The following is a 17796-nucleotide window of genomic DNA, read 5'->3' on the forward strand; positions in this document are numbered from 1 at the left end:
AATATTGTTATATAATTGCAGCGTGCATGTGAAAACGATTGCATTGGAAGTTAAGTTAGACTGAATCACTAGTCATTGTTATTTTATCAGGGAACAAAGCTAGACGCTCCATCCTTGTCCAACTGGGCTCACGGCTAATTATCCAGTCATAATGGTTTCTCTTGTTTTGACCAAAATTCTCAGGTGACAACACGAGTTGAATGTTTCTGTTTCTCCCCATTTATAGTTTACAGGAGGGCAACTAGCCAACCTAAGCAATGCTCACATCTGTTTTTCTTAGTGTTCATTATTATAGTCTATCCTTTTGTATGCCCACTTTTCCTGTATTGTAATAGGCATTTCTAATGAATAACAGGCTGCAGAAGAGACTCTGCACAGGAGAATCCAAGTCTTAACGTTAAAGAAGCAGTCAGTCACAAACACATTACAGTTGTGACCTTAGAACAAGAAACAGAGAGCTGAGGAAAACAGGAGGTTATGCAACCCGAGGCAAAACAAATGCTTCAACATCTTCAGCATTTTGTCATGTCACTGGGTTGGATGAATATGTGGTACATTTTCACTGTGAGAGTGATTTTGAAACTTTACAGTCATTGCTGGCCTGAGGTGAGACAGAACATTTTTCAGTATCTGATTTCCTCATGTACACAGAAGGAAATCGCACACAGTGTATTCACCATTTACAAAATACATAAAAATAGCGGAACTGTTCTACTCTCAACTACACTTTTCCAGACTTTATGTCAGACTGTCAGATGCATAGTAAACACACTCATGGTTTTCTCTTTTTTTCATCTCTTTAGGGACAACCTGGTACAAGAGGATTTCCAGGATTTCCAGTAAGCTATAACCACCTTTTTGCCTGGGTTGCCATTTAGGCTGTAATACTTCATGAATTAGCTGGTGATTGTGGGTTTTACTCATATAAAATATGTAAAAACGTTTTCTGCACTCCTTTAGGTAAAATGGAACATCATACCGAAATATTACAAAGCTATCTTCTCATGATTAGATTGCCACTTTCCTTTGTGAGTGCTGCTCAGCACAGTAAACACAGACCAATCACTGTTTTAACTAGTAGCATACTGGTAACAGCACTTTTCTTCTACTACCACCAGCACTACCATCTGTATGTCTGAGCAAGATACACAGTCTTTATTTAATTGCCAGTGTATTTCCTAAAAGTTAGAAATTCAGTTGCATCATTGTGAATCAGGGGCTATAACACAGTCTAAATCTTTTATGTCTGTGAAGGTTCTCAGTCATCCAGGTCATCGTAGTCAAAGGAGCTTGCAAAGAAAAGCGTCTGGACTTCTTTAAGTTGCTTGAAGACGTTTCACCTCTCATCCGAGGAGCTTCTTCAGTTCTAAGGTCAAATGGCCGAGAGTCCCAGATTTAAACCCAGTGGGAGTATCCCCCCAAAGAGGGACAAAAGGACCCCCTGGTGATCCTCTAATCACATGAGCCAAGGTGTGAAAGCGGGTGTGGGACCCAATCAGCCAGGGTTTCAGGTGACCAAACAGACACTTCACAAGCGCATGGCACAACATAGAAGAGCCACCTCCACAGGACAAGACTCAGCAGTTCATCTGCATCTAAAGGACAAAGGTCACTCTTTTGAGGATGCCAATGTTCACATTTTGGACAGAGAGGACAGATGGTTTGAAAGAGGAGTGAAAGAAGCCATCTATGTCCACTGTGAGCGACCATCTTTGAACAGAGGCGGTGGTTTACGACACCAACTGTCTGCCATCTATAATCCAGTTTTGAGTTCCCTCCCCAGACGCCTTAACGCCCACTCACATCCTGGGCCATCTGACCTCAGGAATTCGCATGACAAGGTGGGGCCAGGTTTCACAATGAGCTCCCCCGAAACCCTGGCTGATTAGGACCCACACCCGCTTTCACACCTTGGCTCAGGTGATTAGAGGATCATTAGGGGGTCCTTTTGTCCCTCTTTGGGGGGATACTCCCACTGGGTTTAAATCTGGGACTCTCGGCCATTTGACCTTAGAACTGAAGAAGCTTCTCGGGTGAGAGGTGAAACGTCTTCAAGCAACTCAAAGAAGTCCAGACGCTTTTCTTTGCAAGCTCCTTTGACTCTAAATCTTTTACTTATCACCATTATTATTGAATTAAACAGTGACAGCGCCTTTTCCTTTATAACATGAATCATTTTGGGCCATGTCTTCTTGCTGATTGCCACAGATACATAAGTGTCTTCTTCTCCTCTTCTCTCCTAGGGTCCAATTGGGTTAGATGGCAAGCCTGTGAGTTCCATTAAGTTCCTTTTGTAAACTGGAATAACTGAATAATTTAGTGTTCCTTCATTGGTCATTAATAAAAAATTCTACCAGCCATCATCATCTTTATTATTATTTTTTAGTTTAGTGATGTTATATGTTTGGATTGATTTAATTGTTTTGCCTCCACAAAGGGACAGAGTGGACCAAAGGGAGACATGGTAAGTCATAAACATAAATAGTGCCAATCAAGCACTCATTATAATATAACATGAAAAGTACACCAAACAGAACAAAAAAAAAATCTTGTTCCGTAACTACCTGGTACTTCTCTATTTTCCCGTGCTTCTTATTGCTTGTTGCTGTCTGCTGGGATGGACACATCTGTCACTGCATTCTTCTGCTCCTTGTCAACCTCCACTATATGTTGGTCGGGTTGGCCAGCAGCTGCTTGACTGTGTGGAACTCAATGCCCTGTTGTTCTTAACCACCTTTGGTGGTGTCTCCCAATGGTGCTTAGGGACTGGAAGTCCATATGCAGCACAAATGCCTCTCAGTCCCATCCTGCAACTATCCTGCAACAAGGTCTTCAACCTTGGGCCTGTCAGCTGTAGTAGACTCTCTCCTCTACAGATCTGGTGTTTAGGATCTGTTCTTGTGCTGTCGTCCTCTGTACTGTCCTTTAGCCACCGTTAGCTCTCTCCCAGCCGATCGTCCCGAGCAGTTGGGTGGGAACAGGAACCGTACCTGGAACAAAAGTCCATGCAACATCACCAACCTGCCAAGGAAAAAACTGTTCATGTAAATGGACTGATTTTTGTATGACGCTTTTCTACTATATCTGAGCACTTGAAGTGCTTTACACAACCTGCCTCATTCACTCATTTACACAAGCACTTTTTGCTATAATTTTTCTATGTAAGTGTTTTCAATCTGTCATTCACACGCTTTCTCTGATTGTTGCATCAAGTCAAGTCAGCTTTATTTATATAGCACATTTAAAAGACATCAAGTGTGGGCCAAAGTGCTGAACAGAGGGATAATATAATCAAATACAAAACAATTAAAATAGATAAGATAAACAACATCAGAGAGCAAACTGGGGTTAGTATCTTGGCTGAGGATATTTGGCATGCAGACAGGAGCAGCCAGTTTTCTCCTTAAAAACGATGTAGGTTTCATAGACAATTGTGAAACTATCTGGGAATCTGGTGTTAGGGGAAACAACATTCCACTTTGTATGGAGCATTGCACATTTCTGGAAATCTGAAAACAGGCCTTCATGGTGGCAGTAATTAAACCATTAGTTAAAGAGCCATCATTTGTCCCAGCTGTATCAGCTAATTGCAGGAATGGTTCTGTGCTAGGACCAATTCTATTTACATTATAGATGCTTCCTTTAGGTAGTATTATTCCAAGACATAGCATTTTCATTGCTTCAAGGATGTCTTATAGACACAAAGACCTGGTTGACCTCTCATTTACTGCTTCTAAATTCAGTTAAACTGAGGTTGTTTGGTCCTAAAAATATTAGAAACATTGTGTGTAACCAGATACGTACTCTGGATGGGATTAATTACCTCCTGTAACACTGCGAGCAGTCTGAGTTGTTTTTGCCCAGGATGTGTCCTTCAATGTGCATGTTAAACAAATACGTAGGACTGTGCTTTTCCATTTTCCATACTCCTATAGACTGGACTATTGTAATTCATTATTATCAGCTGTCCTAAATCAATGAGAGCCTTCAGTTGATCCAACATGCTGCAGCAAGAGTACTGACAACGGATGTATATTCAGGAAGATGGCCATCACATGCTTAGTGAATACCCGAGGCAGCAGAAACCTGAGAAAGAAGAGGAGCAAGAACAAGAATCATCATGAAAGGACAGGTGCCTGCACAGCATGTATCACCAGCAGATAGAAGAAGTGGCTGAAACTGAGAAATCCTACCAGTGGCTGGACAAAGTTGGACTGAAAAACAGCACAGAAACACTAATCATGGCAGTACAGGAACAAGCTTTAAGGACAAGATTGATAGAGGCTGGGGTCTACCAGGTTCAGGCTGCACAGACTATTCCCTGAGATATTCCAGCACACAGCAGAACAGTGCAAGATGCTAGCTGGCAGGTTATACGTGCCATAAGCAAGTGGCTGTCGTAGTACACAGGAACATCTGTGACGATTATAGCCTGGAAGTCCCAAGGTCGTATCCAATTATCCAGTGAGATATGGCCTTTAGGGTGGTTGAAAATGACCCAGCTAAGATCCAGTGGGACTTTCAGATACAGACAGGCCAAGTTCAAGCAGAGGAAGACAGCTGTAGTGTTAGATGTAGCTATACCAAGTGATAGCAACATCGGGAAGAAGGAAGATGTGAAGATTAAAAAATACCAAGAGCTGAGAGAAAAGATGTGGAGTGGTCCCTGTGGTAATCAGAGCACTCAGGGCAGTGACGGCAAAAATAGGAGAGTGGCTAAAGCAGATCCCAGAATGGCAGTCGCAGGAACCTAGTCCTAGGAACACCAAAGATACTGCGCAGGACCCTCAAGATCCTAAGTCTCTGGTAGAGAACCCAAGTTTAAAAGATAAAAACCACCCACAGGGCTAGTGGGGCGGCCCTGTGCAACAAAGTAGTTCTTTAACAAATTAAAAACACAATGAATATAAAGTTGGGATAGACTGGATGGATGGATGCACAGCAGGAAACTGGATTTGTGCCCCTCTTTCTGAGTTCTTTAATAAACCAGTTGCTGAGACCTGACAGCTACTTGTGCTGGTCACATCCAGGCCTTAGTGGGAAGTTAACCTGAGTAGGTTTGTTCCTAACAAGAAGTTAGAACAGTCCATTTTTCAGTTTGATTGATTATTCTGAGAAAATTATTTTCACTCATGTTAAGTCTTCTACACCTTGCAGCAGCTAATCAATGCCTAGGTCATATTTAAGACAGAGTGTTTTCCTGGTGTCTTTCAGGGACAGCGTGGTCCTAAAGGACACCCAGTAAGTACCTGGGACCTGATGTCAGTCCTCTGATTACGCACTGCTCATCTCTTTGACTAACTTTGTAACCAACTCCTCTTTTCTTTACTTGTGTTCTTTTGCTTTCCAGGGGGAACCTGGACCTAAGGGGGAGAAGGTGAGATACTGTTTTTATTTTTCAAGTTTTTCTTTTAATATGGCTGGTGAGTGTACTACCCTTTATTTGATGAAAGAAATACTCACACTATTTAATTAAAGCACCAGAAGCATAGACTGTATATAAAAGACGGGCCATTGATTTCTGGATTCCACATTTGAAAGACTAAATGTCTGCTTATGGCTTCCATCATGTTGTTTTTTAGAATCAGGGCAAGATAGCACAGTGCTTATCAGCTTTAACTAGCATGTCTCTACAGTTTGTGGTAGCAGTATGTAAACAGTGTGTCAGCCTCAGAGGTTAAGGACAACATTATGACTCCATCAAGGTGTATGCTATCAAATTTGGGAAAACTCTTCTTGAGCTACAGAACTCAACACTGTTTTCTTAGACTAAACTACACTCACCGTGTGAAAGTGATCTTTATGCCATTCAGATCAGTTTAATTTTATTGATACTCTAACAATCTCTTTCTAATTCAACGCTTTTTCGTTTATTCAAGGGTATCTGTGGCGATTACACACATCGGGTAAGGAAACACTTGTGCTAAACTAATTCTTTGCTGGTTCTCTTTCAGAAGAAGTCAAAGTTTAAAATAACATATTGAGTGTGTTTGAAACAAAAAAAATTATTTTTTTGTTCAAGTTTTTTCAATTTTTTCTGTTATTATTATGTTCTTTTTAAGATTAACTAATAGAGTCGTTAAAGATGACAAAAATAGATGAATGATAGGTAGCACATGTGGATCTGCAGTTCTTTGGCCCTCTGTCTCTGCAGTTCAGGTAGCTGAGGGAAAACAGGGTCCCTACCAGCAGCATGCTGGAGCATAGAGACAGATGTGATAAAGCCTATGTGTAGGACTGCCAGGAAAAAGAGTCTGCTATGTAATGGAGATTTGTCTGATAAATTAGCCTATTTTTAGTTAGTTTTTAAGATTTTAAGAAACCCCTGCAGCAGTCTGGAGGTGCATTCCTACGGTATAAACACAGTCCAGGCCGCAGTCTTAGGGAATTTCTGTTTGTGGAGTTCAGATGTTAATTTAATCTTAGTAATAATAGACAGGCAACAATGTCTTGTCAAATACTATGCTTTGTTTCCAGTATTTACAGATGAAGATGGCTTTGACACGCCACTGCCTTTTCAGTTATTCACCTAGCTCAGCAGAGAGTCAAGCTCTGCCTACCTCTATGGTTTTAGGAGGTTGAGGTTGAGGTTGAGGTGGTATATCTGCATTGCTCTGCCTTTGTCAATTTGCACAACCTCATAATCAACATCCACCACTACCATCTCCTCAAAGGGCCTTGGGCATTTGAGTAATTTGAAGTTGGATGAAGGGACTGATATAAGTGGATTTTCTCTGAGAATTCTCTGGTTCTAGTTGTTTATTGAACAACTACCATTCAGAGAGAGTTGGGAAATGGCTGCAATCACAGCACTATAAGATGATGACAGATGTAACCTCAGAGATGGCCTTTCCCTTTTCATGTAAATGGCCTCCTTGACTCCGCCCTCAAACCAGCGTTCCTCCCTGTCCAGGATGTGTACATCCTCATCATTGAAAGAGTGTGCAATGGCCTGTAGGTGTAAATAGACTGCAGAGTCCTGGCCTGACGAGGTAGCTCTTCTGTGTTGTGCCATCCTCTTCGCCAGAGGTTGTTTGGTTTCCCCGATGTATAAATCCTGGCAATCCTCCTGCACTTAACAGCGTACACTATGTTACTCTGTTTGTGTCGGGGGACCCGATCCTTGGGGTGGACCAGTTTTTGGCGCAGCACGTTTTGGGGTTTAAAAGCCACAGAGACTCTGTGTTTAGAAAAAATGCGTCTCAGCTCTTCCGATACTAAAGATTCGATATTGTAAGCTAGGCGAATGTTGACCTCAGTTCCGTATGTAACTTTCTGTTTGATTGGATAATTAAATGGTTTGTTGTCTAAAATGACAATTTCCATGGTGTGTAGGGCCTCTTTGTGCAGGATCTTCCTCTGAAAACCCTGGCTGCATTACGATCAAGTCATACTCTGTTGAAGGTTTGTGGGTGTCTCTGAACACCCTGTTTGATAACCCTCACTGGGTGCTGCGAAGTCATGCCACAAAGAGAGCCAGTGCCTACGAACAAAGGCACTCGTCAACCTTCTGCTTTCCACCCAGAGAAAAGAATAAAGATTAATTAATCAGGATCAGCTTAATGCATTTCCTTTTGGTGACACAAAACCTTTATTGAGTATTTACTCGATGCTTTTTTAAAAAAAAACTCAAGTTTTATTTTGTCCCCGTAAGTGCTGCTATCAAAAATCCTTTAAGGAGCCTTAAATTTCCACTTGTCAGCATGTTCATTGTTTTTCAGTGTCCTTTAGTTTTGCATTTCTGATACTTTTTATTTTTTATGCATCTCAACATAAAGACAAATAAACCCCACAGAAAAGACCATTTGTATCTGATTCATTCTTAATATTAGCAGCAGGTGACTTATATCCAGTTAAAGCTGTTCTCAGTTGTGGTGGATCACTGTAATGGTTGGAGACAAAGCAGCAGACTTGCCTACTTTTACTCTTCCCTCACCTTTGCTTATAATCTGCTGTATGTATTTCCATAGAACTTGCTATCTAAGTGATCTTCTGAATAAATAGCGTGATTGGTTACATAATAAAACAGGCATCGTCTAACTGAAATCAATCAAATGTAACATTGGATACGTGTTAAGACAGAGAAGACTGGTCAGGAATTATTTTGGGTTTATTTTACTGATAAAGGTGCTTTCGTTTTAGTGGCATCATAAAGTTTGTGGAAATATGTACGCTTTGTAAAAAGTAGGCACGTTTCATGCACTTTGTTGCACTTGGGAAAACAAAGCTCTCATCACAGGTTTACTTGTACTGACCTTTTATCTGATCGTACTGGTCATCTCAACAGAAGCGACGTATTGTACAGCCCTGTGTTGGACAGTTGGCCACAGTAAGTCTGAATATGTACTGTAACTCTACTGCTGTACTCTCTTTGTGGCAAGACAGGCTCCTACCTCTGCTCCACTGCAATCTACGGGCCTGAGTAACAGTTAATGGGGATGCTGATCCACAACAAATCCTACACAGTAAACAGAAAGGCTCTCTGCTGGCATCTAAGAAGCAAAAATCATTTCAGCATATAATTTAGAGCATATCAGTGCATGGACCATCCCCCTTGCAGCTTCAGGCCTATAGTTTGCTTTACTGGTGCCTCTTTTTTAGATTTCCTTTCTTCAGCCTTATTTCCTTTTTTCTAATTTGACTTCCCATTTCCTTTCACCCTCATTTCTTTTTTCCTCTATATCCCTTCCCCTCTATCCGTCTTTCTCCTCTTCTACCCTGTTTCCTTTCTTTGGCCTCCTGGTGACCTTTGCCCTGTGACCTTTTTGCATCGCTGGCCACCTGTGCTTTGTGACTTCCCCCCAGCAGATGTTGCCCATCACCGTGCGCAACATGCCCTCAATAAGCCCTCTAATATTAAAACGCCTCAAGGTACAATTGTGTATGTCCCCTGCTTGCCATCCAACTTCTCTTCCTTCCCACAGCTTCTCTCTGCTGTCATCCGTGTGTGTGTGTGTGTGTATATGTGTATATATATGTATATATATGAAGGTGTGCATAAAGCTGGACAACAATGGTACAAATATTGGGTTGTATAGCTTGTGTAGCATTGAATTAATATGATGAATGATAGTTAATTAAATGTCTCTGTATGATGATGGCGGTCTCTAGAGTTACAAGTACAATGGTGTTCTTGAAGGTTTTCATATTTTACACCAGCCTCGATTATGTGATTGGTTTTCAGAGCTTTTGTATACTTAGGGTTCTTTGACCACATTGACAGGGAGGGCATTCACATCATTGAATAAGAAAGGCACTATTTCTATTCACTGTCTTCTTGATCCACACTGGTAACTGTGGACAGCAGTCAAGAAAATGAAACCTTGTGTAATTGCGTTATTGCTAAATGACTCTTTGGTCACTTTTGGAGCATCTATTGACCATATGCTTGCATGTCCTGTCAGCTGAGGGTCACAGGGTATGTCAAACATGTAGAAACTGGGTATTAATTGAAAAAAGTCATTGTTCTCCAGCATAATAACTGCTTGCCCTGTTCCTTAGCTTACCTTGCTCTCTCCAACACCACAGCACTTGCTCCCCACTCTTTATTGAATTGATTGCAGTGTAGTGTGAGGTTGTTTGGACATGGCTGGTGTGGCGAGGCTCACTGTAGAATGACAGGTTTTAACTCAAACTCTCTTAGCAGGGCGAGCCTGGAATACAGGGGCCTCCGGGACCTCCGGGGCCACCCGGTCCACCAGGAACACAAGGAACAGATGGGGCCAATGGCCCACCGGTGAGTCTTAATCTGAGTTTACCTCTTTATATATCCTCTGGTGTCACGCGCCATGGTGTCAAATTTAAATTTAACAGACTTTTCCATGTGAGACAAGAGACACAAGAGACTCACTAGTATAAAGGTTCACTTTATATGAATTTATTTACTGTTATGCTCTCACTAGAGGGAGGGGCATAATGTAATTGTTCATAAGATTATGACATAAATAGGCTCGTAGAGTCTTTGTAAAACAAAGTTTTATGTCACACAGGGTAAACCTGGGGAGCCAGGCAAACCTGGAAAAGATCCAAGGGTAAGCATTAGTGTTCCAGCCATGTTTTTCTAGAGCCTTCACATTATTAATTCATGGAACATTAACGTTCTTCTTCCTTCTTTATGCAGCTTTTGCCCGGACTAAAGGTAAAAAATCATTCATTCATTCTCATACAAAGTGCAAAATAAAAACAGCATCACTGCAGCCCGCTGTGATGAATTTAGAGTTGTAGGAGTCAAACAGACCACATGACATGGTCACCAAGTCAGAAAGTTTTCACTGTGCCTGACGCAAACGCTCCACGTGATGCATTAATTGTTATGGATTATTTGAAAGCAGGAATGTGAACTGTGAGCTCAGATGTGACACAGAGATGTGAAATGCTTACTGCTGTGGAAAAATCAAAGCTGAATCTATAGATGCTTTATACATATGTACTTACTGTTTTATGTCTCCAGGGTGAGCCAGGTGTGCCAGGACAGAAGGTGAGTTCCCTTCTGTGTTTTACATTTAAAAAGGATTATTTTAACTATGCTGCTGTGAAATGCATATTCCAGTAGACACATTTTTCATTATGAACAGAAAGAAATGACCATTTATTTACTAATGATGGACGTATGTATCGTGCAGCTTTGAGTACCTGCGTACGATCAAAGCAGAAAGAATAAGGAAGTAGTATTTTATTTATTTTTGCTTTTTTTGGATGAAACATTCATAACTTAGACTCTTATATTTTTACTTTAAAAGGGAAATAAAGAAATAGGGCTCAGTTTTAATAGGTTTCAAGACACCACTTCTCACTTTGATCATCTGTTGGCTGTTACTGTGCTTTCAGTGTTTATTAGTGTTATTATTTTGGTGTTTGTATGTGTGTCTGTTTGTCTCCCACAGGGTGATCGAGGTGATGTTGGCCCAGCAGGCCCAAAGGTATTTCCCTTTCTTCTGCTTTCTGTTTGACCCAAAGCATCAGGAGAAACTCTCTCCAACACACTCTAAGCTTTTAAGATCATCCTCTAAGGTTTGAGGACAGTTTGCATGATACAGTAGCTTGCTCCAAGAGATCTATCCTCCTGATGACAAGTGCCTTTAAACCCTATCACTGATGACAATATTACTATTTATTTATTTATACTGTTTATTATTTACTGTTGCGGACGCTGTGGTTTTCCTTGCTTGTGTTTTCTCTCTCTCTCTCCTTCTGTTAACTCTCTTCCCATCCTCTCTTTCTCTCTCTTTCCTGTCCTCCGGTCCTGTCCGTTCTCAGTCTAATAACAAAAAAATGAAAAAATAAATAAATGAATAAACAATAATAATAAAGGTCAAATAAAATGTGTCAATCAAGTGGACCAGTAAAGCTGTACTGGTTTACATGGGAAAATAAATCCTTCAGACTGTCCTTGTCCTTCACACAATAATTCTGATTGCTCTAATGTGTGCAGGACATACAAAAAACAACAACGACAATATAATTATTAGTTCGTGTCTTTGTCCAAACTGTATAATCGAATAAACAGTTGTAGATTTTAATGTCTCTGCCATCTGGATATGAACAGTTATAGCAACAAACTCACAGTATAAATCTATAAGATGTGATTTTTGCCCAAGAACTCAAACTTTCAGCTTTTCTTGAAGCTGGCACGTGTGAAAATAAGTTGCTGCTCTCCTTCTGTGCAGATTAGTATAAATGTTAACCATCCTTCCATCTTATCTGTTTTCTGCCATGAGCCCATCAGCTGACTCAGTTTATGGTTACTGAAATGAAACATTACTCACTGAAATGACTACAAAATAACTTGTGCTCCATCTAGTGGAGAGTATAATTATTGTTAAATTTACAGCATCGTTATCTGCTTCACAGGGAGTTGGGGGAGACCAAGGAAATAAGGTAAGAGGAAGTAAAATAAGGTACCTTTTGTTTTTTCTGAATTACTGACTTTAGTAAAGTAAAGCTGAGTTCAAAGCTGAAAAGCCCGACACAGACTTCTCTTCATAGTTTCTGGCCTTAATTCCAAGAGAGGATTTAATTCAGTTCTATAGTTTAAGCAGCTAACAAGAGGAGGCTGTAGCTCTACTTCTGTCAGGTCCCTGTCTCCCTGCGGTTTGTTTCCCCTTGGATGAAGTGGACTGTCTGCTTGCTTGAGCTAATGTTTCCATGCACTGTGTGGGGAGGTGAAAGAACGAGGGCGTTCCCAGAGAGAGAAGAGAGAATGGAAAATAAAAGCCAAGCAGGGAGTTTGTGTGTGTGGCATTTTAAGGATTATTTATTCATGCCAAGATGGCAGATGTCGCTGCTGGAGTCTGGGTGATAGGAACATGCTTTGAATGTATGAATCAGTAGAAACATGCTTCAAATCCTTCTGCTGTCTGTCTCTGAACACAGGAAACTGGAACTTACCTGGATGGGCTTATGTCTTAGATGCTTGTCATGTCTTAGAGGCTTTACCAAAGAATAATTAAATATGAAGACATTTATTGTCTTGTTTTTCTACATGGTGGACTCTGCTTCCTCTGTCAGCACTGCAGCAGTCCCAGCAGACCTGGGCTCATAGTACATCTCTGTACTGGCCACATTAGGATGGCAGGGTTTTTTTGCAGCCATATATGTTTTCTCCATTAGGTGTCTCAGACAGATGGTGGCAGGAGGAAGGTTAAACTTGTATAGCATTTTGTATCCACAGGGAGCAGCAGCAGCAATCTGTGAAGGCTTTTACTCTTTAATAAAGAGAAAGTGATTTCACAGGCTTAGCCTTCAGTGTCCAGAAATGGTTGCACAAGGAAGAATAATCTATGAACTTAGGGGAAATTGGTCCTATAATCTCAGAGAAAACTCCTGAAACTCCCAGCAGGAAACATGCTCAGGTCTAATTACACAAAGGGAACAGACACATCCAACACCTCCAACAGTCATTGTTGCAAAATACTAACATAGGTGGTGTTTCTGAAAGCAGCTCTTATTAAAATTGCCTGTTCTGCTCTTAGTTTTTTTTTTAATACAATAGCAGTAAGATACTGGATTTCATGACCAGGAGAAGTGTGTGCCCACAGTGGCACTTCAATTTCCTTCACTGCAAATGAGGAGGAACAATTAATTAGCCAGAGGAAATGATGAAGAATAAGATGAGCAGGAGGGAGATAGACATTATTTCACACAAGTCATTCTGTTATCCAATCCAATGTCTGACTTATGAAGACATTTTAGTTGCTTAGTTGAACTTTACACATTGTTGATGGTTCATCTGCTCATGATTCGCAGCAGGAAGGACTTGCAAAGGACATCTTGGCTGTCTTACAGGTTGGGATCGGGAAAAGCACCAGAATAGAAACAGACTAGAGGTGGCTAGAACAATGGTAAAGTAAACTGTGCAAATCTAATTGAAAAGACGTTTAAAAGTTGCTAGAATACGAGGTATTCAGTATGACATGGTAACTGCACATATGCTGTTAGAATATTTTTCAGATTAAACTTTTCAGTGGCATTTTTCTTGTTTCTGTCTCTTTGTGACACATTGAATAGGTGTTGAAGCAGATACTTTCACTCGTTGGTGCACACATGGAATTTGTAAGTGCTTATGGAAACTCTGGCAGTAGCTGTGTCTCCTTGTGCTTCTTGACTGTCACAGGACACTGGACTGCAACACAAACACAATGAAAGCAATACTGCAGTGTCATCACTGGCTGATTACTGTCTCTTTCAGTGTAAGAGTGGCTAAGAGGTTTTAAAGGTATCCATATGTGTACTTTGTTTTTGTAATGGAAACTTTGTCACTGCACATATATCTACACACACTGTAGGTCACAGTAAAATAAGTGTTAAAATGCTAACTTTGTGAACATTGGACAAACCTTTGAGTTTACTGATGGAGCACTTTGGGATCATCTCAAGTGAACTCTTGTGTTTTGAACCACCACATCCCAATTGAATGGTTGTCCTGTAAAAGTCCAGCAGCCATTTCTAGGGGAACTCTGCTCACTGTACCTTCTCAGGAAGAACGATCTTTGTTGGGCTTTTTTGACCAGTCTTGAGGTGCTGAAGGTCCATGTCATATCACTGTAAAGAACAAGAAGCACTCAGAAAGCACAACCTCCATTAAAGCAGTAATTAGTCAATGACATTTAAAAAAGTTATTAGATATTTAAAACAGCTAAGCACAGGCATTGCATTTGTGCAGGAGACTCATATCTGCACAGCTGAAGTGTTTCAGTCCAACTTTGACTCAAGATCAAGAGGGGCAGCGATCATGATTAGCAACAGTAAACAATTTACGGTTTATAATGTAAAGGCTGATTCAACTGGGTGATATGTGATTGTGGCTGGAAAACTATGCTTCTTTGCACCTAACTAGGACAATCTGGCACTTTTAAAGAAAAATTTCTCATTTACAAAATATGTCGACGCATATTCTTATAATTCACAGCGATGTAAACTGTGTACTCTCACCTTTCAGTGCTCTTGGGAGGGCATCCCTGTCGAGGTCCGCCCTAACTATGTTATTTATTTATTTGTTTATTTATTTATTGAAAGTAAGGTGGCTGATGTGTGGCATCAGCCACCTTACTTTCTATGGGGAATCATTCTTCCCCCTCCGCACCCCTCCGCTGTGGTGTGCCCCAGGGGTCTGTGTTAAGTCCTACGCTGTTCTCCTTGTATCTGCTACCCCTGGGACAAATTTTCAGAAATCATAATATTTCTTTCCATTGTTATGCGGATGATATCCAAATCTATTTCCCTCTGGATTTGGATCTCCAGTCCCCGCTATTGCCGTTGCTCAACTGCCTGTGTGATGTTAGAGACTGGCTACTGCACAACTCCCCCACCCTTAATGAAAACAAAACAGAAATTATCATCTTTGACAGTCACATGCCCTTGAAACAGCTATCGGAGACCTTAGGATCCTATGCCAGTCATCTATCGTTTACTGTCAGAAACCTTGGAGTAGTGCTGGATAGTTCCCTCAAATTAGATAAGCAAGTGGCTGCAGTGGTGAAAACCAGCTTCTACCAACTGCGCCAAATTTCTAAGGCAGTGCCCTACTTACGACACAATGACCTTGAAAAGCTCATTCATGCTCTCGTAACTTTGAGATTGGACTACTGTAATTCTCTTTATTTAGGCCTCCAACTTTCCCTCATCCAACACCTGCAATTAGTCCAGAATGCCGCAGCACGCCTTTTAAGCGGCACCAGAAGACATGACCATATCACACCCACCCTCGCCAACCTTCATTGGCTTCCTGTCAAATACCGTATCGTTTTTAAAATCCTTTTATACACTTTTAAAATTTTAAATAACCTGGCACCCAGTTACTTGATCGACCTCCTTGATCTATACATCCCCACGAGAGCACTCAGATCCTCTAACCAGGGGCTCTTAATGCAACCAATGTCTCGACGGAAGACTAGGGGGGATCGTGCTTTTGCTTTTGCCGCTCCAAAACTCTGGAACAGCCTGCCGTTTGATGTCCGTGCGTCGGAATCCATCCAATCCTTCAAATCACGGTTAAAAACCCATCTGTTTAAGCTTGCCTTCCAAACAACTTAGTTTTTAACTTTTCCCCGGTTCATGCTTGTTGTCACGTCACCATTCTATAACTGTATTTCTTTTGCTGACAATTGTATTTCCTGCTCTTTTACTGCTGTAACCTGCAAATGCGGCTCGTTTGTGAAGCACTTTGTTGTACTTGAGACTTTTAAATGTGCTATAGAAATAAAATTGAAACTGAAACTGAAACTGATGTTTGTAACCAAGCTTCAAGAGCATACTCTTTATTCTCCATTAAGCATATTCATGCATTGACAAATTCTAATACATTTGATCATGTGAATGCGATTATGGAGGTATAGTTATCTCAGATCAGGGGTCCCTGAGTATGAACATGATCATCCTTAGAACACAATCTATAAAAGTAGAGTCTAAGCAGACATTTAATTTTCTATTTCTCTCAGAAGAACATCATGTCATCTTTGCATCATCTGCAGCTTATTTAAGAAGCTTACTTAAGAGGTAACCAGTTGTGACAGATGGCCACCCCTCCCTAAATCTATATGGGTAACATAACTTTATACGGCTAATTATCAACATATGCTATTAAGTCTAAAGCAAGAGCTGGACCACTGGAACACGCTACGTCTTTCTTTAGGGAGATGGATCACTGCCATCAAGATGTGTGTGAACCCTAAATTCCATTAGACCGTCACTGGATTCAGACTGTCCAACAGCAGAGGGCGGTGAGGACAGAGCCAACGAATTTAATCTGCTCTTCAACAGATTCGACGCTGCAGTTAATGCTCACTCCTCTACTGACTTACCTGGAGTCAGCCTGTGATACACAGCCATGCCACTCCCTCTCTCCACGCTGCACCATGGGCTCCTGTGAAAGTCCTGACACCCCTCCCCCACCATCACTTTCATTTATGACCAGGTTCAGAGACAAATGAGGAGACTCCACTCAGGCAAGTCTGCATCAATGATGCCACCTCCCAGTGGCCCCAGGATTACAGATCTGTGGTGCTGACATTTCACATCATGAAGACCTTGGAAGACAACCTCGATCAGTTCCATCCTCTGGTCAGACCACATCTGAACCCCCTTCACTTCACTTACCAGCCCCACTCAGAGTTGTGGAGCTGCTCAACCTTATCTACATTTTCATGTTTTTTTTACATTTTTATCAATTTTCATCAGACCACGGTCAGCTGGCTAAAGCTGACCGTGGTTATCAGCCTGCTTCCTTGGGGGTTGTGGTCCAAGGTGACTTGGGCCTCTTTGTCATGGGGAGGGAGCTCTGCTGGTTGTCAGGGGGTTCTTGGGCACCTTGCCCAATCTTGGGTCACGCTGACATGGTCAGCCTCTGGCAGGTTGGGCTGCCCCTTGCCTCTGATTCTCTGGGGCTCTTGTCTTTTGGCTGTGAGGGCTCAGTTGGGGGCCTTCATTCTTCTGCTGGGGTGCACACAGTTCTTATAGATATGTGGCCTTGGGTCTTGAGTACTTTGGGGAGCTGTAGATGGCCCAGGTCTCCTACGTCTTTCTCTACCTCCTTCTGGCCCCTGGGGTGCGCCCTTGTCACGTCTCATCTTCATTACCAAGGATATGTCGTGATAAACACTCACAGACACTCATACCGACTCACACGAGGTTTTCTGAAAGTTTTGTTAACATGATAACTCGAGAACTAGGCAGCGTAGGATTTTCACATTCAAACCGTAGGTGCATCTACTAAAACTCTCAGATGAGTTTGAATCCCAGTGACACCTTTTCTGAACATCACCTAGGCAGCCACGAGGCGGCCACTATTTTTTTCACTCTTTGTGGTTCATAGTGGTTTTGTTTATTTATGGTGGTTTTGTCATCTTTCTGTCATCATAGCTTGTTAGTAACTCACCCATTTCAGTGTGTCAGTGAATATATCCATTCCAAGATGGCTGCATGTTTTTCTTCTGGAGAAGAAAGTGGGGTTTTTCTACTTTTTATTTCTTTTGCCTTTATGTTGCCTTTATATCTACAGCAGGTAGGCTGAACCAGGGCTTTCTAGTGTTCCTGTGTAAACTTAAAGTCATTTTTGTACAGTGGGCATAGCAGTTATTATATATCCAATCAGTGACATGTGCTTTTCTTTTACTGGCATCTCTAGTAGCCCTGATGTACCTGACAAGCGGGGATCTAGAACTTAAAAAGAATACTATCCTTGTCTGGTTGTACCTTGTTAATTGCTATTGTTGTAATACCTGGATGTCTGTAAAACTAAAATTATTTTGTATGATGATTTGTTTTTGTCTTTCTGTGCTGCTGGATTTTGCTCCCTCTTTG

At 41.4% G+C, this 17796-nt stretch overlaps 1 protein-coding gene across 1 annotated transcript in view; it reads left to right on the forward strand.

Moving 5' to 3' along the window:
* Nucleotides 1-17796, forward strand: part of col13a1 (collagen, type XIII, alpha 1) — an 81749-nt gene that overhangs the window by 23739 nt on the left and 40214 nt on the right. The window contains exons 6-18 of the mRNA XM_063491134.2: nucleotides 804-839; nucleotides 2244-2270; nucleotides 2438-2464; nucleotides 5215-5241; nucleotides 5351-5377; nucleotides 5880-5906; nucleotides 8288-8329; nucleotides 9644-9736; nucleotides 9990-10031; nucleotides 10121-10138; nucleotides 10451-10477; nucleotides 10884-10919; nucleotides 11851-11877. Of these exons, the coding sequence (XP_063347204.2) occupies nucleotides 804-839; nucleotides 2244-2270; nucleotides 2438-2464; nucleotides 5215-5241; nucleotides 5351-5377; nucleotides 5880-5906; nucleotides 8288-8329; nucleotides 9644-9736; nucleotides 9990-10031; nucleotides 10121-10138; nucleotides 10451-10477; nucleotides 10884-10919; nucleotides 11851-11877 (456 nt within the window). The remainder of the gene's footprint in view (nucleotides 1-803; nucleotides 840-2243; nucleotides 2271-2437; nucleotides 2465-5214; nucleotides 5242-5350; nucleotides 5378-5879; nucleotides 5907-8287; nucleotides 8330-9643; nucleotides 9737-9989; nucleotides 10032-10120; nucleotides 10139-10450; nucleotides 10478-10883; nucleotides 10920-11850; nucleotides 11878-17796) is intronic.

This window comes from Pelmatolapia mariae, linkage group LG13 (assembly GCF_036321145.2).
Source record: "Pelmatolapia mariae isolate MD_Pm_ZW linkage group LG13, Pm_UMD_F_2, whole genome shotgun sequence".
Lineage (NCBI taxonomy): Eukaryota > Metazoa > Chordata > Actinopteri > Cichliformes > Cichlidae > Pelmatolapia > Pelmatolapia mariae.